The sequence below is a fragment of the Delphinapterus leucas genome, chromosome 1 (genome assembly GCF_059928025.1).
Source record: "Delphinapterus leucas isolate spDelLeu-1000000601 "Yukka" chromosome 1, BTC_Dleu_Yukka2, whole genome shotgun sequence".
Taxonomy (NCBI): domain Eukaryota; kingdom Metazoa; phylum Chordata; class Mammalia; order Artiodactyla; family Monodontidae; genus Delphinapterus; species Delphinapterus leucas.
The window spans coordinates 67,443,992-67,469,723 of record NC_143129.1 but is presented as its reverse complement, the minus strand read 5'-3'; the positions used below and the strand labels follow the sequence as shown (position 1 = coordinate 67,469,723).

Genomic DNA, 25,732 nt, shown 5'->3' with positions numbered 1-25,732 from the left:
TTTTTTTTTTTTTGTGGTACGCGGGCTTCTTACTATTGTGGCCTCTCCCGTTGCGGAGCACAGGCTCCGGACGCGCAGGCCCAGTGGCCATGGCTCACGGGCCCAGCCGCTCTGCGGCATGTGGGATCCTCCCGGACCGGGGCACGAACCTGTGTCCCCTGCATTGGCAGGCGGACTCTCAACCACTGTGCCACCAGGGAAGCCCACTCCTAAAAGTTTTATACTTTTATGTTTTGCATTTGGATCGATGATCCATTTTGTGTTAATTTTTTCATAAAGTATGAGATACTGCTTTAAGTTCATTATTTTACATATGGATATCTGGTTTTCCAACATTGTATTTCTCCACTGAGGGGCTTTTTGCATCATGATCATAAGTCATTTGACCACATCTATTTTCACCTATTTCTGGTCAGTACCTTTTCTCTTCCAGTGATTTATGATTATGCTTGTACCACATTGTCTTTATTACTATAGCTTAATATTAACTCTTAAAACCGGGTAGTATAAGTCCTTTCTTCTTCTTTTTCAAAATTGTTTAAGGTATTTTAGGTCTTTTGTATTTCCACATGGATTTGATAATTAAATTGTCAGTTTTTACCAAAATTCCTCCTGGGATTTATTTGAATCTATATATCAATTTAGGGAGAATTGACAACAATTATTAAATCTTCCAATCCATGATTGCAGTATATCTCCCTTATCTAGGACTTTAATTTTACTTGGCAATGTTTTATAATTTTCAGTTTGTGTGTCTTAAGACTTACCCTTAAATATTTCATATTTTTTAATGTTATTGTAAATGGTATTATCTTTAAAATTTCAATTTCTGATGGTTTTGTTGCTAGTATTTTCACATGCAGTTCATTTTTATATATTGATCTTGTATTCTGCAGTTTTGCTACATTCACTTATTAGCTCTAGTAACTTTTTACAAAAAGATTACATAGAATTTTCTCCTTAGATGATTATGTCATCTGTGAATATAGAGACAATTTTTCTTCTTTTCCCATCTGGACTCCTTTTATTTCTTTTTCTTATCTTATCACACTTATTAGAACTTTCAGTCCAATAGTGAATAAAAGTGGTAAGACTAAACATCCTTCCCTTGTTTTGATCTTTGATCTTTCACTAATAACTATGACAGAAGGTATATTTCAATAATGCTTTTTAGCAGGTTGAGTTAATTCTGTTCATATTCTTACACTTATCAGGAATGGGTATTGGATTTTGTCATGTGTTTTCTCTGTATTTTTTCATTTTTTGAAAGGATTGTATTACTTTTCTTTTAGTTTCTTTTTTTATAGTAGAAAAGATATTTTTATGATTTTAAACATTTAATATTTATTGAGAATTGTTTTGCTCTGTGTAGCTACAGTCCATCTTGAAAAACATTTCACATGGACTTGAGATCAATGTGCATTCCACTCTTTTTTTTCTTAAACATCTTTAATTGGATCTTTTAGTTTCTTAACAGGGTGAATTACATTTATTTTTCAAACATCAAGAACAACTTAACGTTCCAGAGATAAACCTCACCTGGTCATATATTGATATATTATCCTCTTTCTGTGTTGTATTCATTTTGTTAAGGACTTTTTTTTTGCAGACGTGTTCATGAGAGATGATCTTTAGCTTTGTTTTCTTGCACTGTCTTTGGGTTTGTTGTTAGCATAATGCTGCCTTATTGCAATAACCTGGAAAGTGTGTCCTCTTCAATTTTCTGAAAGAGTTTGTGTAGAAATGGTAATATTTGTTTCTTATATGTTTGGGAGCATTCACTAATAAAGCCATCTGGTCCTAGAGTTTTCTTTGTAGGATGTTTATAACTGCATATTCATTTCTTAAAATGAATATTGGTGATTCAGGTTATATCTTTCTGCTTTAATGAGCTTTGGTATTTTATCCTTTTCAAGGAACCTGTTTCATCTATATTGCTGAATTTGTTGGTGTAGGTTGTTCACAGTACTTCCTTACTATCCTTTTAACATCTGTAGAATCTATAGTGATGTCACTTCTGTCACTCTTGATATTGGTAGTTTGTATTCTCTCTCTTTCTCTCTCTATTATTCTTAGCAGCCTGAGTAGAGATTTCATCAATTTTAATGATCATCTCTAAGAACGAACTTTGGTTTCCATGGTTTTCTCTATTTTCTTGTTTTCTTTTTCTATTTTTGATCTCCATTTTCTCCTTTCTTCTGTTTACTATGGTGAGTTTCATTGCTCTCTTTCTTCTAGCTTCTTAAAGTAGAGGCTGAAGTTACTGATTTGAGACCTTTATCCTTTCTAATACAGGCAGTTAGTAAAATAAAATTTCCACTGAGTATTCCTTTAGGTAAATTTCACTAATTTTGATATGCTGAACTTCCATTTCTCTTCTATTAGTAAATTAGTAAATATATTTTCTAGTTTCCATTGTGATTTCTTCTTTGATTCATCATTTATTGAGAAACATGTCATTTAGTTTCCAAATATTTGGAAATATTTGAATATTTGTGTTGTTTTCCATCTTGGGCTTAATAGCAATTGAAGCTATTTTAATCACTCGTGTAACTGTCTTTGTATGGATTGATTTACAATGATTATTTTCTAGTTAAATCCATCTCAGTCAGAATATGTACTTTGTATGACTTAAATCCTTTTAATTTTAATGAGACTGGTTTTGTGTTCCAGAATATAGTCTATTGGTAAATTTATCTTATGCACTTTAAAAACTGCTTATTCTTTTGTTTGTGGAGTGTTCCATAAATATCAGTTATGTCAAGATGGCTGATAACCATGTTCAAATCTTCTATATTCTTACTGATTTTATGATTGTTCTATCAATTATTGAAACAGGTGTGTTGAAATCTAATATTTTTGGACTGTCTGTTTCTCCACTCAGTTCTGTCAATTACTGCTTCATATAGTTCAAAGATCTGTTTTTAGGTACATAAACATTCAGGATTTTGATGTTTCTATTCTTGGATTGACCCATTTATCATTGTAAAATGACTCTCTTTATCCCCATTAATACTCTTTGCTTTGAAATTTGCAATTTATATAGCAAATCTAGCTTTCTCATTATTAGAGTTATTGTGGTATCTCTTTCTTCTGTCCTTTTACTTTTAGTCTAGGTATCTGTGTCTTTATATTTAAAGTTAGGTTCTTACAGGCAATTTATAGTTGGGTTTTGCTTTTTTATCCAATCTAGCAACATCTGCCTTTTATTTAATTGGGCTGTTTATATCATTTGCAATTAATGTGATTATTGATATGTAGGTATCTGAATTTAAATTTTGTGTCTTGCTCTTTGTTTTCCCTCTGTTCCTGTTGCATCAGTTTTTTCCCCTTCTGTTTTTTGGAAGAACTGAGTATTTTTGTGATTCCACTTCACCTCCTTTGTTGATTTATTAGCTATAACTTTTTTTTGTTGATGTTTTAGTGTATGCTTTAGGGTTTATAGTATACATCATGAACTTTATCACAGTGTACCATCAAGTAATATGGTACCACTTCAAATATAGTATAAGAATCTTATAACACTGTACTTTCATTTTTCTTCTCCTGGAATTTTGGGTATTTTTTTCTTATATTTTATTCTTATATGTTTCATAATTTCCTTAATACATTGTTAATATTCTTCCTTTAATAGTCAATTATCTTTAAAAAGATTTTAAAACAAAGTAAAAATTATATTATGTTTACTTACATATTTATTATTTCTAATCTTAAATTCCTTTGCATAGATCCAGATTATGACAGGTATTATTTTCCTTTTACAAGAAGGATTTTAAAAGATGTATTTATATTGTGCTTGTCTGTTATTGTAGAGGTTTGGAAAATTATCCTATAAAATACCAAATAGTAAATATTTTAGGCTTTGTGTGCCATATAATCTTTGTCACAACTACTCAAATATACCATTGTGTCAGGAAAGCAGACTTGGATAATATGTAAATGATTGGATGTGGCTGAGTTTCATTCAAACTCTTATTTACAAAAATAATGGGTCATAGTTAGGTAAGAGGCATTCTTTGCTGACTTCTATGCTACTGAATAATCTTTCAGTTTTCTTATTTCTGAAAAAGTCTAGTTTATTTTTGTTTTAGAAAGATACTTCTGTGGGTATAGAATTCTAGTTTGACAGTTTTTTTTTTTCCTTTACTACTTTAAAGATGTTACTCCACTGATTTCTGGCAAGAAATCTTATTTTTAATCACTGGTTTTACATAATTTGAGAGCAATGTATTTCTTTATTTGTATTGCTTTAGTATTTTAAGAGTAAATCACAATTTATGTTCTTATTCTCTTACTGGCCATTTGGGTTGTTTCAAGTATTTAGCTAATATGAATCATGCTGCTATGAACTTTCTGGTACACATCTTTAGGTGCCTTTATGCATACATTTATTTGTAGTGGAGTTGCTGGGTCATGGAAGAGGCATATGGACCAGCTTTAGTAGATACTGACACATGGTTTTTCAAAGTGATGGTACCGTTTTACAGCCCCATCAACGACGTGTGAAAGCCCTAGTTGCTCCATGTCCTCATTGACATTTGATATTAATCTAGTCCCTTTCATTTTGGTCATTCTGGTGATGTGTAGTGATATTTACTTAGGATTATAATTTGTGTTTTGTTGATCACTAATGAATCTGAGCACCTTTTCATGTATACATAGGAATATACCTTCCATTGTTTATGGGTACATAAAAACCTATGTGAGAATGCTAAATACCCAATTTTGGCAGTTTCTACTTCTAAGGACAGAGAAGGGGAGGAATATGTTGGACAGGAGGGTTCACAGAGGGCCTCAACTTACAGTATTATTGCTAAACCAGAAGTGGATACAGGAATATCTAAAATGTTTCATTTCTTCACAAAATTTAATTTTTGTAAAATATGCATAATATAATATTTGCCATTCAAACCATTTTTAACTGTACTGTTCGTGACATTTAGTACTTTTACATTGTTATAGAACCATTACCATCACTCAAAAAATTTTTGAGAGGTCAGTTTAAATGCTTAATTCAGCATCACATAGTTTTTATAAACATTATCAGAGAGTAAAATTTTACAGTGTATTTCTAATACAAGTGTAAATTCACATCCAGAAAACAAAAATTTGGCTATTCAAAGTTTGAACAAGCTTCCAAGGGTAGGATTTTTCTTGTCAAGTTGTTAGGAGTTTATAATGTAAAGAGCTTTCTGTCTGAAGGTACATTAATGTCAAACTTCAAAGTGATGAGTCACATTAATTCAACAGTTACCTCTTGCATATTTCTATATGTATAGCACTATTTTGCATTATGATACGGGTAAGTCATAAATAATTAAAATAAATGGTTCTTAGTTGCTTTTGCCATAATCATTTTATGATATAGCAGTAATGTTTTTCAAAGTCATCTGTTTAAATGTTCACAAACATTACCTGTACTTTTGTTTTCATCTTCAGATTATGACTGTACCTAATGACCCGTATACTTTTCTCTCTTGTGGTGAAGATGGAACTGTTAGGTGGTTTGATACACGCATCAAAACTAGCTGCACAAAAGAAGATTGCAAAGATGTAAGAATCAAGTTTTTGTACAAATGATGAAAAAATTAAGATTATACTTAAAATTGGGTAGTAAGTTAACTCTGTTATGAGCTTATGGATAAATTAAGAATTTTTTATTTTATAAAATTTTCAATAAGTATATTTTTATAATCAAAAAAAATCTTAATTAAAATGTTAATAGTGAAGTTAAGGAACTTATACTTAAATTGTACAGTTCAAATATATTTATAAAAATTTATATAATTGTTCAGTATATACCATAGCATTATAAAAACCTGAAGTATTTATCAGTATATTCCATTTATTTATGGAGGCAATTTTGGCTTACCAATAGCAGTGATAAAAGCATGTAGAAGTTTAGTGTCTCTTTTTATTTTTACCCTGTCCTTTAAACCAAGATTTATTTATATGCTATCTTTTGTTTTAGACAGTTAGATACCATTTAATCAACATGTTCATTCAGATTTAGCTCACTTCTCTAAAGATAGAGCTTCACTATCAATTTTGTATTTTTTAAAATAGTATTTTAAACTTGAAAAAGACCTGAGAAATCAGTCAGTGTAAGGCCCCAGACAACTAAACCCTAAATGTTATTTAGAGACAGTAACTTTTGTCTCAGATCATTTTAGAGTAGTAAATGAAGTAAGCAAGTATTGCTAAATATATTTTTACTGATAGTTACAAAAAAAAAAGTTACTAGTAATCAGGTTGAGTGTTGGCTAATTAAACCAGTTACTATTGTTAACATGCTTTAGGTGGAGAAAAGATTATTTTATACATTGAAACAGAGAAGAAAAAAAATAGAAATAAAAAAATTTTGTCAGTTTTTATATTGTATACATGTATACACATACACAATTAGGAACGTTGAACTGAAGGCAGAAATAAGTTTAAAATAGCAGGTTGTTTATTAGGGGCATTTGGTTTACCTGTTTCTTAGTAAATAATAGGTCCTAAAATTTGTTATGTCAAAATCTTTTAAGCAGTAGTTTCGTATACAATGTAGTTGGATTTAATTTTGCTTTTATAATCAAAAACTCTGTAAAACTAAAGAATAAAGCAAAGCTAATAAGTGAAATATTGTTAAATTTTTTCTCAATAAAACTTTTGATTTCTTTATATGTAAAAAGGAATAGAGAGAGTATAAAGAAAATTGGTAACTAGGGTAATTCTTAAATCCTAAAAATTTAGAATTATGAGCAGTATTTGGTGAATAAATTCTATGTAATAGGAATAATGTTCTGAGGCCCATAATTAAATACATAAAACTTAGCATAAATGTAACTTACAAACTCAGCTATTCTGAGAAGAGTGAGGAGTTAGAGTTGTAGACAAAACAGTATAGAATTAACAGTACCTTAAAGCTATATCTTTGGGGTGATAACTCTTATATTTTCTAATGCTTGTATAGAGATAAGTAGTGACATTATAGTGAAGCCTGTCTTTGACATGGCTTCAATTTTATATGTATGTATGTACTTTGTTTTTGAACAGGTAAGGAGGCAGATTTTATAAGTTAAAAATATAAAATTTTAATATCAGGTTATGATATTTTTGTTATATTTTAATAGCAATAATTAAAATTAAAATATCATGAGTACCGTATAAAATGATTATACTTATGATAGACAAAGGTTGATTATACCTCCATGTTTACTGTCCAGTGGATCAATGATTGCAGGCATTTCTAATGACATTAATGACTTAATGACATATTACATAGGTAATGTATGAGTTTTTTAATATTTCTAAAGATGATCATTTTATTCCTGAGTATGAGAATATTTATGAGGCATTTTGGTTTTTTTCCTCCCTCATTGTCATACTGACTGAATTAGGATTTCTGAAAAAGATTTTCTTGTTCTAATTGAAGGGAAAATGTTTTAAATAGACTATTATCTGTTGTAAAGCTTATGTAACTGGTATTTTTTTATCTTTTGTAGGATATTTTAATTAACTGCCGACGTGCTGCCACATCTGTAGCTATTTGTCCACCAATACCATATTATCTTGCTGTTGGTTGCTCTGATAGCTCAGTACGAATATATGATCGGCGAATGCTGGGTACAAGAGCTACAGGTAAAAAGACATATATTGGAGAAAATATGAAATCCTATCAGTTCAAAGGATAAATCTTTTTTTTATATATAAATTTATTTATTTTTGGCTGCATTGGGTCTTCATTGCTACGTGCAGGCTTTCTCTAGTTGCGGTGAGCGGGGTCTACTCTTCATTGTGGTGCGTGGGCTTCTCATTGCGGTGGCTCCTCTTGTTGCGGAGCACAGGCTCTAGGTGTGCGGGCTTCAGTAGTTGTGGCTTTCGGGCTCTAGAGCGCAGGCTCAGTAGTTGTGGCGCACGGGCTTAGTTGCTCCGCGGCACGTGGGATCTTCCCAGACCAGGGCTCGAACCCATGTCCCCTGCATTGGCAGGCGGATTCTTAACCACTGCACTACCAGGGAAGTCCCCAAAGGATAAATCTTTATGATGTATTGCAATTTAAAAATTTCATTAGTTTCACGTAAAATTTAGTAAATAGAATGTATTTAAATACTATGGATTATTATAAAAAATAGCATTTCACCAAGTTTTTATGACCTATCAGTGTGATACTTTTGCAGTTTATCACTTTAAAAAGTTGTAACACTTGATATATTAATTTCCTGGGCCTATCATAACAAATTACTCTAAACTCGATGGCTTAAAAATAACAGAAATTTATTCTCTCACATTTCTGGAGGCTAAATGTCTAAAATCAAGATGTTGCAGGGTGGTTTTCTGCTGGAGGCTCTCATGGAGAATCTATTGCCTGCTTCTCTCCTAGATTCTGGAGGTTGCTGACAATCCTTAGCATCCCTTGGCTTTTAAATGTATCAGTCCAATCTCTGCTTCCATATTTACATGCTATTCTCTCCTGTGTATCTGTGCCTGCATTTCCCTCTTCTTATAAGAAAACTAGTTACATTGTATTTAAGGGCCACCATAATCCAGTATGACCTCATCTTGATAATTACATCTACAAAGACCCTATTTCTAAATGAGGTCACGTTCTGTGTTTCTTGGTGGACATGAATTTTCAGGGGACACTCTTCAGCTCACAACACTTGGCTTTCCTAATTTCTCTTTGCCATCTTTTCAATCAAGGGGATAATAGTAAGTGTGATGGAGAGAAAAGTTAGGAAAGAACAGTGACTTGGGTGTGTATTAATATATAACATATTTATGCCTACTTAGTAGCCTAGCTAAAGTACTGTAAATGATGCTGCAGTACTGAATTTGATTTTGCCTTAAACTCCTATTTGTTCCTCATCTGCTTTGGGATCAAAGCACTTCTGAGATATTCACCTCAAAGCTAACTTCCATTAGCATTTTCTGTCAAGGAAGGTCAAGATTGCACATTCTTTCTCTCTCTCTCTCTGTCTCTCTCACACACACACACACACACACACACACCCCAAATATACATACATATGTACACATTTATATATATATTCACATATTTTATGGCTTCAAAAATAAAAGTTGACTTGGGCCAGAAATTAACAGTGTTGATCTCAATGTCAGTTTATGTCCAGTGAAAATGGACCTAGATTACTGAAATGGGAAAACCAGATGGGATCTTTTTTCTTTTCTTGAACTGTGATTGAGGAGTCTTGTCTATTTGGACATGCATGTTTAGGGGGAACAGTAGTAATATATGGAACTGTAGGCTCAGTTATCATTTCTCAACAGATGGGACATGATTGAAATTTTGGGCAGGGCAGGATAATACAGCTTTGTGGGATTCATAGAATTTAGCATTCCTGGGTCTGCAGAGCACAAAGTGCCAGTCGTACCTCTCCCTGTCGTATTGCATTACGTTGACGACCACCAAAATGAATTAAAAGTAGAGTGGTATTCCCACTCTGTTATCTTATAAGAGGAGAATTTCATGGCAATCAAAGATCTTTTACTGACATAAAGTAAAAGGTAAATCATATTAAAAAGGTACTGTACTGTTTTATCTAGCATGCTAGTAAATATCAGCTTTCCGATTTATATTATAAAATTATATTATCTTAATGTGGGGAATTTTTAAGAGATGATTTAGTGTGACTGTAATCACAATATAAAATTGATTAAATAACTCATATTTCCAATAAAACATTGATGTAATCTGGAATTCTAGAAAATCATGAATTCTTTTTGGAAGATATGTAACTTTTATACTATCTTCATTTTTATTTTGTTACAAAATTTGACTGATGATTAAAGAGTCTTTTCCAGAAATAGAATATGATAGCTTGGATTTATCTTGCTACGTTAAATCACATGTCTCATAATTCAGATTAAGAGTTTTTCAAGTGTTTTTCTTGAAAAATATTCTGAATTTTAAACAGTTCCTTTTTTCTTATTTAGGGAATTATGCAGGTCGAGGAACTACTGGAATGGTTGCCCGTTTTATCCCTTCCCATCTTAATAACAAGTCCTGCAGGGTGACATCTCTGTGTTACAGTGAAGATGGTCAAGAGATTCTTGTTAGTTACTCTTCAGATTACATATATCTTTTTGACCCAAAAGATGATACAGCACGAGAACTTAAAACTCCTTCTGCAGAAGAGAGAAGAGAAGAGGTAAATTTACTCAAAACCATGTTCTTTATTGAATTCAGAAAACATTAACTCACTAACCCCTGGAGCATTAATTCAGTAACTCCTAGGGCCTGAAGGGCTTCAAAAAATAGAGTTAATTTTCATGGTATTTACAGTCTAAGGAGCAAAGACATGAAAATACGCATGAAAGAATGGGAGTAATAAATAAGGATAAGGTGCTAGGCGAAAGTATTTTTAAAGAGAAAATATTTAATAGCAAAATGTTTTTCCAAGTTTATGGGTGCACAGCAGGAGGCAAGAAAGATGAACAGTTCTGACAGTTGCAGAAGAGGCAATTAAAATAATAAATAAATGTGATGTATAAACTTCCAAGAGACTAAATGTTTATATTCATGCAACAATGTTTACTATTCATATGTTGATAGCAGTCCTTCCTGTCTTCCCCTGATTCTGCCTCTTTCACAGTTATGCATTAGTGACATGTAATATTATCTCTACGTACATTTTGTAAAACAATGACCCATATGAGTGAGTGAGAAAAAGGTAAGTTAAAGTGTCTGAACATACACACACAACACAACACACACAGAATTGGGAGAGGAGGGGATTGCTGTCCTCATATAAATAGTGAATGGTAATAGGTAAAACTCCTATTGGTGCATGAATATAAACATTTAGTCTTTTAGAAGTTTATACATTACATTATATCTATATATCTGTATCTGTAGATACCCTCTTTATCAATTTCTAGATATAAATATAGATATATATTATGTATTGGAAACTAGGTGAAAGAACTACTTTTCCTAAAATGACTCTAAAATACTAAATCATTTTTCTTACTTATGAAAAGCAATAACCAGAAATAGTATATCCTTGACAGTACACAGCAGTAGAAAAATGTTTGCTTTAACCTTGTTAAGGTTCTTTCCCCACGTTTTTCACTTTGGCTTTTTTATTTTACAATGTCCTATGGTTGTTTTTGTTTTTTTAATTTGGTTGCACCGGCTCTTAGTTGCACCTCCAGGTCTCCTTAATTGCAGCACGTGGGCTCCTTAGTTGTGGCTTGCGGACTCCTTAGTTGAGGCACACAGGCTCCTTAGTTGTGGCATGCGAACTCTTAGTTGCAGCATGCATGTAAGATCTAGTTGACCAGGGATCAAACCCGGGCCCCCTGCATTGGGAGTGCAGAGTCTTATCCTCTGCACCACCAGGGAGGTCCCTACAGTGTCCTGTGTTTAATCACTCTATTCTTTGGATTATAAATGTCTTTTGAAATTAACCATTGCTTTTTATTAATTATCAGTGACTTTTAGGTATTGGTCCAACTCTTCTTAATGAATACATTTTAAAGATACTAGAGAACAATAACAATTTTGTAATTCCTATGAGATGCAAAACCAAATCCAGTTCTTATAGTTGCAGGTTGAGAGGGCTATAAAATGAGAAAAAAATCAAGATTACTTTATAAATGTGTTTTTGGGATTTTAAATTTGGCACTGTGTTTAAGTGAATTAGGAAATTGGTGAAGAAGAGGGTATGATGGATAATGAAACAATTTTTGAGTTTATTGGTCTGATTGAAAATGTGAAATCTGCTCTGTCATTTTGTTGTTGCTATGTAATTTCCTCTTGAGATAATGCGCTTCAGTAAAGTTACAGTCATACTTTGTGACTGTTACAGAACGAAAGAGTTGGAAATGCAGAAACATTTCAAGTGAGCCAACTAGCTTTTATCCCATAGAATACTTAGCTTGAAGATGTTTATAAAATGAGTGAAAGAGGCTTAATTATGAACAGTTGGTTTTTTTGAACATGTTTTTCTCAGTATTCTTTGTTGAATTCACTAAATCAAGAAAAATAATTCTGAAAATGAATTAAAATTAAAAAAATAAATTATGCTTATTGTAATAAATGAAATAATTCACAGGTCTATATAGAAAAAGAAATTAATAACCTGTCCTCCTCTTAATCTCACCATCTTTTCTTTCAGTGTTTTATGCTAAATCCTTGACAGTAATGTTCAGACAAACTCATCTCAGCTCACCAAATATTTTACCGGGTGGCTACTATACTACATACGCTACTAAACTTTAGAAAATCAAGGATGACTGTAACAAAGACATGATCTCTCATTCAGGAGTTTACAAATAAATAAATAAATTTATAAAGGAATAAAGTTTATAAATAAATGTGTGAAACTTAAAATAATAGAATTGTATGTAAGAATTATGTTCTATATAAGTAGACCAAAAGAAGGAATAATTGTTTTTGATTGGGAATGTAAGAAACGCTTGAGCAGGGTTTTAAAGTATGAATAAAAGTTTAATATATGATTTTTTTCTTATGTTTTCATATTTTTATATTTTCTTAACTTGTAGGGGTCTCTTTTTATTTCCTATATTATTTCCTTTGTCCTCTAATAATTTGTCTTTCACCCCCCGCCCCTTTTTGTTTTGGCCACGCCTCTCGGCTTGCTGGCTCTTAGTTCCCCGATTGAACCCAGGCCCCTGGCAGTGAAAGCTCAGAGTCCTAACCACTGGACTGCCAGGGAATTTCTGTTCCCCTTCTTTATTTAGCATATTCTTTTGTCTTATTCAAATTTTTTCCACTTCTCATTTTCCTTTATTTTGGTATTCCTTTTTCCTTTTTATTGTCTTTTCTTTCTTTTCGTTTTTCTCTCATATCTTTCTGACATTTCCCCCACCTACCTAGCACATTATTGGACTGCTTTGTTGAAGCCAATCTCTCATTTTCTCCTGGTCCCCATAATTTATCCCTAAAAGTATTGCATGTATCCCCTGCTTTTTGAATGTTTGCTTCTATATCACTTTGCTTTTACTAAAGACCTGCTTAGTACCTGCTTTCACTAACTAAAAAATCCAAAGAGGATTTTTGCTTTTACAGAAAAAAAGGTGAAAAGCGAAAATGGCATTTGGCCTTTGTTTGCAGTGTGCACCCTGAGCAGCAAGTGGCATCACCGAGCTCCTTCCCAGTGAACTATACTCGGCATCTCAGCATCTCAGCATCAAACTGCCATAGCATTGAATTGTGTCTTATCTCAGCGTCGAGCTGCCGTAGCTTTGAATTGTGTCTCTGTCTCAGCCTCAAGCTGTCGTAGCATTGAATTGTGTCTGTGAGCATCTGTGCTTTATCTCAATTTATTCTGTGCATCCATTAGCAAGATGTGTCCTAAGGTAATTGCTTCTTCATTTTACTCCATTTCGACTTATGAAAATTTTCATAGGAACATTCTGCTTTCAGATAGTAGGGGAAACCTGTATCCAAAATCTGTAGTACTGCTTCCCACTCTACTATTAATACTCTAATCCGAGTCATCAGCATCTCTCCTCCTAGATTATTATGGTAGCTTTCTTACCAGGTCCCTGCTTTCATACCCACCCCCTCCAGTCCTTTAGTTAGCTACACGGTAGTCAAAGTAATCCTTTAAAACATAAGTCAAATCATGCCACTGTTCTGATCCACACTCCAAATGGCTCCCCACCTCACTCAGAACAAAACTCAGGTCCTTACACTGGCTTCAAGATCTTAGATCATCTGGTTCTTGTTACTTCTACTGCTCTCTCCTTTGTTTACTCTGCTCCACCTACATCTACTTACTTGTTTACTCAGACAGGCTAAGCTACCTTATGGCTTTTGCATTTATTTTGCCTGAAATGATCTCCTCTAGATATCTGGATTTCTTCTTCCTTTACTTCTTATAGGGCTTTTCCTATGTTCCCTTCTTTATTGTAACCCTTAATTATCTGGTACTACCTATCACCCTTTTCTATTGATACTTTATTTTTTTCTGTAACACTTTCCACTTTCTCTGTATATTTTACTTTTTAATTTCATGTATTCTATAAACTCTGTGACATTGGGAATTTTTGTATGTTTTATATATTGATCTTTCCCCAATACCTAGAGTAGTACCTGACACATGAAAGGTGCTAAAAATTTTTTTATTGAATGACTGATTGAATGAATGCTGTATGATTTTCAGGATTCTTGAGTAGGTTATTTCGCATATATCAAAAAATGAAACTTAGGACTGTTTTTAACTTGAAGGTCTTGTTCCATAAATAGTTGCTGAGATTATAACATCAGTTCTTTGCCTGTATAATATAAAAATTTCTCTCTTCTAACCATGGAACAGAGCTCTTAATTCTAAGTACAATTTATATACAGGGTGAGGCTCTCTCTTTCTGGAAATGATTATTTGTCTGAGATTTTAGATGACTGCCACACTAGGCATCCTCTAATCTAATGATTATTCTTTGTCACACTTGTGACTTCCTCTGCAGATTTTGTTATTCTCAGTTGCTTTCAACCATACTTACACATAACATGGAACTTGTGGGGTCTTTTTTTTTTTTCTGTTTCCTTTGCTGAGGATGGAGACTTTTTTTTCCCATTCTCCTTGTTGCTTGGTATGGTTTCCAGGAGAAAATAGAAAATTTACAGCTAAGCTGTCACCAGATTTCTATTAAAACCTGCTTAATTGTGAAAGAAAAAAAAAATCAATGAATGTTATGTTAGAAAAAAATAAAAGGGAGTGACCCACAGGGTGGGAGAAAATGTTTGCAAATCATATATCTGGTTTATGATTTAGAATCCAGTATCCAGAATATGTTATATAAAGAACACTTACTACTCAACAATAAAAAGACAAGTATCCTAATTAAAAAATTGGTAAAGGATTTGAATAGACATTTCTCCAAAGAAGGTATACAAATGACCATTAAGCACATAAAGAGATGTTCAACATCACTAATCAAAACCACAGTGAGGCACCACTTCACACTTACTAGGTTGGTTAAAATAAAAAAGTCAATGACAATTGTTGATGAAAATGTGGAGAAATTGGAGCCCTCACACATTGCTGGTAGGAGTATAAAATGGTGCAGGTGCATTGTAAAACAGTTAGTCAGTTCCTCAAAAGTTAAATATAGAAGTTATCGTATGATTTGGCAATTCCACTCCTAGATATATACCCAAGAAAATTGAAAACATGTCCCTGTAAAAACTTGTCCATATGTTCATAGCAGCATTAGTCACAGTAGCCAAAAAGTGGAAAGAACTCAATGTTCATCAACTGGTGAATAAATATACAAAATGTGGTATATTCAAAAAGTGGAATATTATTGAGCCATAAAAAGCAATGAAATACTGATATATGCTGCAACGTGGATGAACCTTGAAAAATATTAAGCTAAGTGAAAGAAGTCATACACAAAAGGCCACATATTATGTTATTACATTTATATGAAGTGTCCAGAATAAGCATATCCATAGAGACAGAAAGTAGATTAGTAGTTGCCAGGAGGTGAGTAGAGGGAGAAGTGGGGAATGATTGCTGATAGCTATAGGGTTTCTCTTTAAGGTGATGAAAATATTCTGGATTAGTGTGATACAAGTAGTTGCATAGCTTTGTGAATATACACCTCTGATTTGTCTACTTTAAAAGGGTAAATATTATGGTATGTGAATTATATCTCAATAAAAAGATGTTAAAATGTAACGGTTAAAGGGAGTGATTAAGAGTGTCAGATGCCATAGACAACAAATAAAATAATCTCTGAAAGGTGCCATTTGAATTGGAAATTGAGTTTTAATCATTTTATCATTGATCAGTGAACTTAGTCATTGATCATTCACTGGTGATATTGGTGAGAATGAATTCAGTGGAAAAATGGGAACATAAGATTGACTTCAGTGAATTGAGAGAGGAGTGGTAGATAAAAATAGAATGAATATAGACTTATTTTTAAAAATTGGGGTATAGTTGTTTTACAATGTTGTGTTAGTTTCTACTGTACAGTGAAGTAGAGTTCTGTGTGCTATAGAGCAGGTTCTCATTAGTTATCTACTTTATACATATTAGTGTATATATGTGAATCCCAGTCTCCCAGTTGATCCCCCCCACCCTGAATGTAGACTTTTTAAAAGAGGCTTGACAGTAAAGCTTCAGAAAGCATGAGAAAAGAGTGTAGCTGGATAGAAATATGAAATTGAGGTGTTCTGTTTATTAAAAATGATAAGAACCTTTAGCATATTGTGAGGAAGAACCAAGAGAGAAGAGATGAATGTAGATATAGAGAGAATAATTGTTCAAGGAATGAAATAAAAAGCACAGATAGAGATTAAGCTTAAACAAAACAAGTGATCCATGTCCTGAGAAAGATTGCAAGGAATTAAGAAGTAGATATAGGTGAGTTGTAGAATGCAGCTGCGGAAATTTATGTCATTTCTATAGAACTGACTTTATTTTCTCTGAAGTAGGAGGAAAAGTTAATAGTTGAGAATGAGAGCAACAAGGTAGAGTAGAGACACTGAGGTGAGTAATGCAGGGTTGGAATAGGTAGGGGGGGAGAACCAGAGAGCAAATTGTCAATAATAATAATAAAATAATGATTACTTCTATTGCCAGTTAGGTATTTAGGTGCTTTACCTAGACTATATTTATCATGATAATAGAAAACTTAGGCTCAATGTAGTTAGATAACTTTCCTCTTGTCAGTTGGAAAGTGATACAGGTAGGATTAGATATCACATTTACATGATTTTAAAGTTGCATTCATACTTTAGGCTGAAGATAATAAGTACAGGCTGTCAACATCAGTGGATATTTATGGCTATCTTTCATAGTTTGATTAGCATCTCAATAAAGGAAGTAAGAAGATGGAAAGAATCTATTAGACTTACAGTGTGCTTTAAGAATTGAGCAAGAGAGTTCTCTCCTCATCTTTTAGTTGCGACAGCCTCCAGTTAAGCGTTTGAGACTTCGTGGTGATTGGTCAGATACTGGACCCCGAGCAAGGCCTGAAAGTGAACGAGAAAGAGATGGTAACTATACTTTGGTCAGCTTTTAAAAAATATGGTATTTAAAAATTAGCATTTTAACTTGTTTCCATTTTTTTCACTATTATAAGCGATGCTGTAACAAACATCTTCATACATATCTTACCATACTTGTGCAAGTGTATCTTAGGATAAATTCCTAAAAGTAGAATGTGTGGGTCACTGGATAATTACATTTTAATTTTGATAGTTATCAAATTACCCTCTGAAAAGTATGCACTGTTTTGAATTCCCACTGAAAGTGTAAGAATGTCTTTTGCCACAAAAAACATTGGGTATTATCAAACATAGTAATTTTTGCCTTTGTATTTGATATAAAGAGCAATAAAAACTCCCAGTTTCCAATCTGAGAGTTTTATAAGAGCACATTAAAAAATTGTTTTTTCCTCCTATCAGATGCCTTTGATAAGCATAAGAAACTACTATTTGGGGAGTGTTAAGATGGCACACTTTTTTTTTACAGAATTAAAAAAAATATATATATATATAATTTATTTATTTGGTTGCACTGGGTCTTAGTTGCAGCAGGCAGGCTCCTTAGTTGTGGCATGCTAATTCTTAATTGTGGCATGTGAACACTTAATTGTGGCATGCGTGTGGGATCTAGGTCCCTGACCAGGGATTGAACCCGGGCCCCCTCCATTGGGAGTGCAGAGTCTTATCCACTGTGCTACCAGGGAAGTCTCTTAAGACGGCACATTTAAAATAGAAGTAATGTGTGTGATTTTAATAAATGGATCTATAGCAAAAATCTTATTCTAATGATTTCTGAAATCTTTTAAGATCAAAAGCATATTTCCCAATACATTATTGTTGGTATTATTTAATATATTTTAAAATATAAATCTACATTATATAAAGGTAATAAAGCATAAAATAAATTCTGTTTTCACAGAAAATTCAAAAACAAATGATTTCCATTTTAAATTATATGATTGTAAAATAGAATTGTCACAGTTTCAATTTGATGTGATACTTAATTTGAAAATGTCCTTAAGAATATACTCATAAATTTGAGGGGAGACAAGGCGGGAGGAAAGAGATAAATAAAAAATTTTCTGGTTTCTGTTAATTTCAGTTATGTGGAATTTGCAATAAATGATGATAAAAATAAATTCAGTTTAGGGAAATTTAAGTGAGAGGGCAAACCTTCAGTTTAAGGAAATTTAAGTAAGAGGTCAAACTTTTCTTTCAATCTGTTCAACTTAGAATTCATGAGCCCTTCCTAGCTGTCTGCTCTTAGAACTAAAGATGTGGGTTGGGGTAGGGGTGGTAGTGTGGAAGTACCTAAGAATTGGCAAACATGTAGGAGATGTAAGTCCTGTTCTTGAGGAACTCAAAATAGAGATGGAGAGTCATTCATATAAACATTTACTATAAAATGTGATGATAGCCCTAATAGGTTTATATATACAGTCATATAATTTATTTAGGCAATTTGAGTTTTTAAAATTGCTTTCATTTTAAAGCCTTCAAATCAAGGTTTTTGCATTAATGAAAGATCCTGACCTATTCCTAAATTCACTGATAAGACCTGTGTTGTCATAGGGGAGCAAAGTCCCAACGTGTCATTGATGCAGAGGATGTCTGACATGTTATCAAGGTGGTTTGAAGAAGCAAGCGAAGTCGCACAAAGCAATAGAGGACGAGGAAGATCTCGACCCAGAGGTAATTTTTGTTATTAATTAAAGTTACCAGAAAACCTGCAAAAACTATTTATTGAAGTCAGTTTTATTTATATTATCTAATGTATACCATATTTTATATCTTTAGTAATCATAAGGTTCTTATTGTATTGTGTGGAGCAGTAGAGAACAAAGGGTATTTGGTATAATTTGCTCCTCTAGACCTAGCCTTCATTTTTTGCTTTTCTCAAAAAAAGTAAGAGAGTCTGATATCCCCTACTGTAAATACTTTTGTATGTGCTCTGAGAAGGGATACAGATAAAACTCTTTAGATAAGTTTTATATAATTAAGTAGTTTCTTCTTTTTGTTACTTATATACAATGGCTGTCAATTGCTGTGTCTGGTGTTACCTGACCTGTTTTCATATTTTGGTTCACTACTTTCCAGCTTTGTGGTCTTTGGCAAGTTACTTATCTCTGTCAAAAATCAGGAGTGTGAAAGTTAACTCCTAAATGTTTTAAGTCCCAAAATGAAAAATTCTATTGAATTTCATCCATAAATGGTTCCTGTTAAATTCTGCATACAAACTTAAAAAAATTTCTTAGACTATGGATTTGCTTAAGAGTTATTACATTTGTGCTTAAATTTAAGAAATATTTAAATCAAGATGATTAAAAGAAAAATTTTTATATTCTGTAGTATTTGGATCTTGCAAGACATGAACTTGATTAGTTCATTCTATCTTTCTTTTAATAATATAGATTTGAAGCAAAATCAAGGAAATTTTTAATGTTTATTGAGTATTCTTAATTATTCCTTTGCAGATAGCACAAGGCCTAGCACAACACATAGTAGACATTCAAGCCTTTTAAAATCATGACTGCATCATGTTATTTTAGTGGTTAAAACGTTACTGCTAACGAAATGGGAATCAGGAACTTAATCTTGTTATGACCTATTTGTAGCTTTACTCTTGTTAATAAAATTTTTTTATTAAATATTTTACCAAGGACATTATGTTCTAGAGTAGAAATATATTAATATAAGTCCATTATCCTATTATCCAGCTATTAAATCAGAATCATCATCTTCAAACTTAAGGAACTAGACATTATTTATAGGAATCTTTCAAGCTGTTATTTAGCTTTGTGTAAGTCAAGCTACCATACTGAGCATTTTGCTTGAAAGGTTGATTATTATAACAAGAATGTGCCATAGGTAGATTTTTTACTCCTATTAATTAGCCTGGTGGGTGCTTTTGATATCCTGAAATTATCTGTTTCTGTGTGTGTGTGTGTGTGTGTGCGCGCGCACACGTATTTCTTGAACATATCTCTAGAGTAGTTAGTTTTGGAAAGCATTTAGTATTTGAATTTGTATTATGTGTTTTTTGAAGGTGGAACCAGTCAGTCAGATGTTTCAACTCTTCCTACGGTCCCATCAAGTACTGATTTGGAAGTGGGTGAAAATGAAACTGCTATGGAAGTAGACGCTCCAGCTGAACAGTTTCTTCAACCTTCTACATCCTCTGCGATGTCAGCTCAGGCTCATTCAGCATCATCTTCGACAGAAAGCCCTCATTCTACTTCTTTGCTGTCCTCTCCAGTCAGTGAACAAAGGCCGTCTGTTGAGGCATCTGGACACCATACACATCATCAGTCTGGTGAGGATGTTACTCTTTAAATAGGCTGTGGTTCATCTGATGATTTCTGATAATGAAAACTTCTTTTGGGGCTATTTTGAAAGATACTAAATCACATCAACTTATTCTTGCTGGAATAAATGATCAAAGTGACATGTAATATGTGAATGTGTAACTTAGAAACAAAATTCAAGTATGCCTCACTTGCATGCATTTTAACAAATAGCAGGAATCTTCAGTTTACACAAGACAGTTCTTTAAAAAATGTAAGTACCAGCAGACAGTGTTTTGACAGAGTTTAATGCACTTGACTTAACAATTATTTTTATAGACCAAAATATCTTTCTTAAGCTTTTTTGGTTGTCTGTGTTAAAGTGATAGTGAAAATATAGCCCTGATTATTATTAGATCCATTGTATTTATGTTCTTTTTTATTATTTTTCCTCAAATCATGACATACTTTTAATACATTCTTTATGATGAATTTTACGTGGTCTCTTGTCAACAATGTATACAATTTACCAAAAGAATTACTTCTCCTGTATTTACGTGAAAAAATTATTTTAACAAATCCTTGTCTTCTTGGTATTTGATGTTAGTGAAAAAAATCAACTTCTAAATTCTGTTAAAATTGTGTTTTCCTCTCAATATTACAACTCCTCATGTTCAAACACCCCACCCCACCCCCAGCTATGGAATGTGCTAGTGTTTACATAGTAATCTTTAGCAGATATGTCTGTAGTTTACTTGACATTTTAAATATATACATGTAATTGTAATAACCCACAAGATGTTCATTCATATTTTTCTTTGAGTTTTTCTAAGGAAGTATATTCCTCGATATATAATCAAAAATATTAGCAACTAAAGATGCATCTGGCAAGCCTCAGCTAAAGCCTATAAAAAAAATTCCGAACAGCTTAACTGCCAAACTGTCACTTTATTCTTGCTTCTCTGAAATCTGATGCCAGATCACCAAATATGGGGTGTTTTAAATTAAGCACTCTTTTATCAGTATATCCCATTTTTGGTAATTCATTTTCAGTTTCTAGGGGAATAGAAGCCAGACTCAATTATGTGGCTGTTAAATAACACTTGTGTACAATTTACCTATAATAATAACCTAAAGATGAGCTATGAAATTAGATTTTCCACATTCTAATTGATACAGCATTTCAAGTTATGGGAAAATAAAATATTTTGGAGGGTTAAGGAAGTCTGGACAGAATCCTTTAAAAGTTTGCTTTTCAAAACAGGTAAAATTGGTAAAAATAAGACTTTTTAAAGTGATAGCATTCTTGGGAATAGTCTTAAAGATTCTGATCACTTATAAGTGTGGTCAAAACTTAGCAGGAAGATTCCCTAGCTCATGTTGACGTTCCACTGAATCTTAACTGATTCCAATTGTTTCTTAAACACATTTCTGAGTAAACTACTTAGTATGGAATTTCATTTTTCCTTTTTGTCCTAGATACTTAACACATTCTAATACTACATTTGAAATTACTAAATCCTTTTTAATATTTGATGTAAGTATTAAATACTTGAATACTATTTCTATTTCATTGAATCATTGAAATAGAAAACAACATTTTTGTGATGATCAAGCAACATTGAACATTACCTGGCACTTTTGTCTATACATTTTTCAAAGAAACATAGGAGATACTTTTAACTGGTAGGTTATGGAAAGAATTTTTTTTTTTGTGGTACGCGTGCCTCTCACTGCTGTGGCCTCTCCCACTGTGGAGAACAAGCTCCGGGCCCAGCCGCTCCGCAGCACGTGGGATCCTCCCGGACCCGGGCACGAACCCGTGTCCCCTGCATCGGCAGGTGGCCTCCCAACCACTGCGCCACCAGGGAAGCCCGGAAAGAATTTTGTCTGACTAAACTATGGAAAATTGGAATATTTCCATGTTACCAAGACAGTATTGCTGTTGAGGAAGATGATTTGATATTAGATGTAACATCTAAAGATTATGTCTGTGATTGTTTTGACAATAGGCCTTTCATAATCCCAGAGTTTAGCATTTTAACAATAAGGACTTAATGCTCTTTATGTTTTGTGTTGTTTTTTTTCTCAATCTTTTATTCGCTTCTAAGTCCAGATGGGTTTGTGGATGGTAGGAATTGTCCATGTAGGTGGGAGTATCACCCTAGAACCATGATTTCTATTATTGCCTTGCATAGAGATGGAGAAAACAAACTTCTTGCCTTGCTGTGTATACCTCTTTATGTAAATGTTTGTATCTTTCATTCAGGTCCTTTGCATTTCCTCTGTCACTTTTACCCGATTGAGGGAGAGGGACAGTGGGAATGTGAAGACTTGCCTGGCAAAACTCCATCTCTGACTGAACCTAATTATTTGCCTTCTCTTAGTTTGCAGCTGAGTCACTGATAGTGAAGAAATTCACGACCACAGATTTCATTGGCGCTCCGCGTTAAAGCAGTCTTCCAACACTGTTGCTCAGCACCTAGACAGAATGTCTGTTTCACACCTTCATGTCTCTCAAACTTTTAGCACCGCCCTTTACTCTCATCCCACCTGCTAGCTGATAACCTTCTTTTATTCACAGTGGGGAAAAAAAGCGTTCACTTTCCTTCTTTTGAATCTCCCAACTTTCCAACATCTAGACTCACATTGTCTGTGACAGAAGCAGTCCCATTTTGGGAAGAAGTGTATCTGCTCCTAACAAAAGCTGGCCAGTGCACCTCTTTCCAGCTTCTCAAGGACTTTGCTCCTTCTCCTGCGTCTTTATTATTACCTTTTCTACTGAATTTTTCCTTTCCACCTCAAACATGCTCTATAATTATCTTCTGTCTTAAAAATACCTCTTAACTGTCCCATATTCCCCTCCAGGCTCATGTCTTTGCTCCTTTTATAATCAGAGTCTTCAAAAGAATAGCTTACATATACTGTCTCCATTTTCTTACCGTCTTCCACTTATTTATCAACCAACTCCACTCTGCCTTTTAACCTCCTTTTCCACTGAAACTTTTTGTCAAAGTCACCAGTGACTTCCATTTTGCCTGTTTTAAAGTATACTTCTTTGTTCGTACTTAGTAGATTTTTTAACCCAGTTGCTTTTAACATAGCCTGTCACTTCTTTTTTGAAACACTTTCCTTTTTTGGCATCTATGACACTACTTTTGCCTACTTACTCTTATTAGCAACTCTGGCTGGTATTCGGTAACCATTTTTGATATTTCTTATTCTATAATTCTCAGTATTTTAGTAAAACCCCTAGTCTGTGCTCTCTTCTCTACATGCACTCTATCCCTGGTTAATTGCATCAATTCCCGTAGCATTTAATATCTCCTCTAAGTTGATGATTCCCAAATGTATATTGACAATCTGATTTTCTACCCTGAGTTATAGACTCCTGTGTCCAACTGCTTATTTGACTTCTTTTTGGTTATCTTTGGACATCTTAGGTTTAATGTGTCCAAACTGAAATTTAATTTATCCTCCTATCCTTCCCGTCTCACTAATCTCTTTCATCTTGGTCATTTCATATCTTAGTAAATTGTAACTACTGCTCATGTGCTTATTTTAATAGGCTGTGAGTTACTGATACCTTGCTTTCCTTCATGTCCCACACCCAATCCATCAGCAAGTTCTGTTCTGTATCTAAAATATGTTCTACATCTTTCCATCTTACATCATTTGTTGTCCACTAATTGATCTCTCTTCATTTACTCTTGTTCCCTTATAATTTATTTTCCATGCAGCAACCAGTATGAGTATCTTAAAATGTTAAATCAGATTATATAGTTTTGTTGTCTAAAACCCCTCAAAGACTTCTAATTGCGTTTATAAATATAAATACAAGAGAAAAAACTCAAAGTCCTTACTGTGGACCTAAAAGAACCTATATGGCTGGGCCCTTGCCTATCTCTAGCCTCATTTCATACCACATTCTCACTTCCTAATGATCGTTACGCTCCAGCTGTACTGGTTTTCTTTCAGTTCCTGGAATGTGCCAAGTTTTCTTCTGCCTCTTTCTTTTGGATTCTGAGTCTTTGTACTTACTGATCTCTGTACCTGAGAAGCTCTTCCTTTTTTTTTTTGGTTCTCAGCTCAAATGTTACCCAAGGGAGGTCTTTGATAACTACCCTAGCTAGATTCATCTTCCTTTCCTATCCTCCCTAAAATTTTCTTTTCTTTTTTATAGCCCTATTTATTTCCTGAAAAGTACTTATTAAAATTTGTAATTATTTCATTTTTTATTCATTTGTTTATTTTCTCTTATTAGAAAATGCTCTCATAAAGACAGAGATTTTATTTATCTTGTTCTACGTAAGCCTCTTTTTCTTCCCAACAATAGTCACTCTTTAGTGATACTGTTAAGACTGTTATCTTTAAGCTAGTATAACCTATATAGAATATTTAGCTATATTATAGTCTTTATAGTTTCAGTCCCATTTCATTCATTCTGGATGTTTCCAGCAGGCTCTGCAAATTTTATGATGCCTAGGAAGATGCTGTGAATGGATATCCAGTCATTTATTGCTATTGGACCCATTATTTGCCCTTGGCTGTCCAGACCACATAAGACTGAATAACTTCATTCCAGAAATATTTTATGATAACTTATGGAAATACTTTTTTTTTTTTTTTTTTTTTTTTTTTTGCGGTACGCGGGCCTCTCACTGTTGTGGCCTCTCCCGTTGCAGAGCAGAGGCTCCGGACGCGCAGGCTCAGCGGCCATGGCTCACGGGCCCAGCCGCTCCGTGGCACGTGGGATCTTCCCGGACCGGGGCACAAACCCGTGTCCCCTGCATCGGCAGGCGGACTCTCAACCACTGCGCCACCAGGGAAGCCCCTGGAAATACTTTTAAAAAATCATTTTGATAAATGATAAAATCAAGACAGAAATATGGGTAGGAAGAAGAAATGGAGCCACAGTGAGGTTAATATATAAAATGCATACCTGAAGAATAGTGTATCTAGAGGGGGCCACAGAGTTGGCTTTGGGTATAGTAGCTGAATTAGGAAGATAAAATATACTGAAGTGGAATTTGAAGTCAGTTGGTAGATCTTTTTTTACAATTTGGACATCTTCACCCTTCATATTCTTGAATTTTATTTTCATTCACATAGACCATTTGAAACTACATTCTATATACATAACCCAGAATCTAACATTTTGATTCTTATGTCATACATGTTCTTTTTTTGAATATTTAACAAAAGACTGTACCTTTGAAAATATGGTTATAAGATTATCTATTTAAAAACCAGATAGGTATGACTGTGAGCTGAAACTATATAGGTTAAAATGAAATCTTCATAGTTTTATTTATAAAAAGTATTTTAAAGTAACTATAAAATATTTTTTTCTTTCTTAGTAATGCCTATCAGACATCACTTTTAGTTGTTTCTTAAACTAAGTCTAGAAATGTCTTCATTTTGTGTGTTATCTGTAATTTTTTTCCATGGTGTAAGGAGCTTCTTATAATGAGAG

The 25,732-nt window shown here is 33.4% G+C and overlaps 1 protein-coding gene across 9 annotated transcripts in view; it reads left to right on the top strand.

Moving 5' to 3' along the window:
• Window positions 1–25,732, top strand: part of DCAF6 (DDB1 and CUL4 associated factor 6) — a 172,407-nt gene that overhangs the window by 71,609 nt on the left and 75,066 nt on the right. For all 9 annotated transcript variants that reach the window (XM_089911542.1, XM_022560109.3, XM_089911525.1 and 6 more), the window contains 6 exons: window positions 5,440–5,553; window positions 7,488–7,623; window positions 9,940–10,154; window positions 16,888–16,981; window positions 18,545–18,664; window positions 20,019–20,285. In XM_089911542.1, coding sequence (XP_089767668.1) covers window positions 5,440–5,553; window positions 7,488–7,623; window positions 9,940–10,154; window positions 16,888–16,981; window positions 18,545–18,664; window positions 20,019–20,285 — 946 coding nt within the window. The remainder of the gene's footprint in view (window positions 1–5,439; window positions 5,554–7,487; window positions 7,624–9,939; window positions 10,155–16,887; window positions 16,982–18,544; window positions 18,665–20,018; window positions 20,286–25,732) is intronic.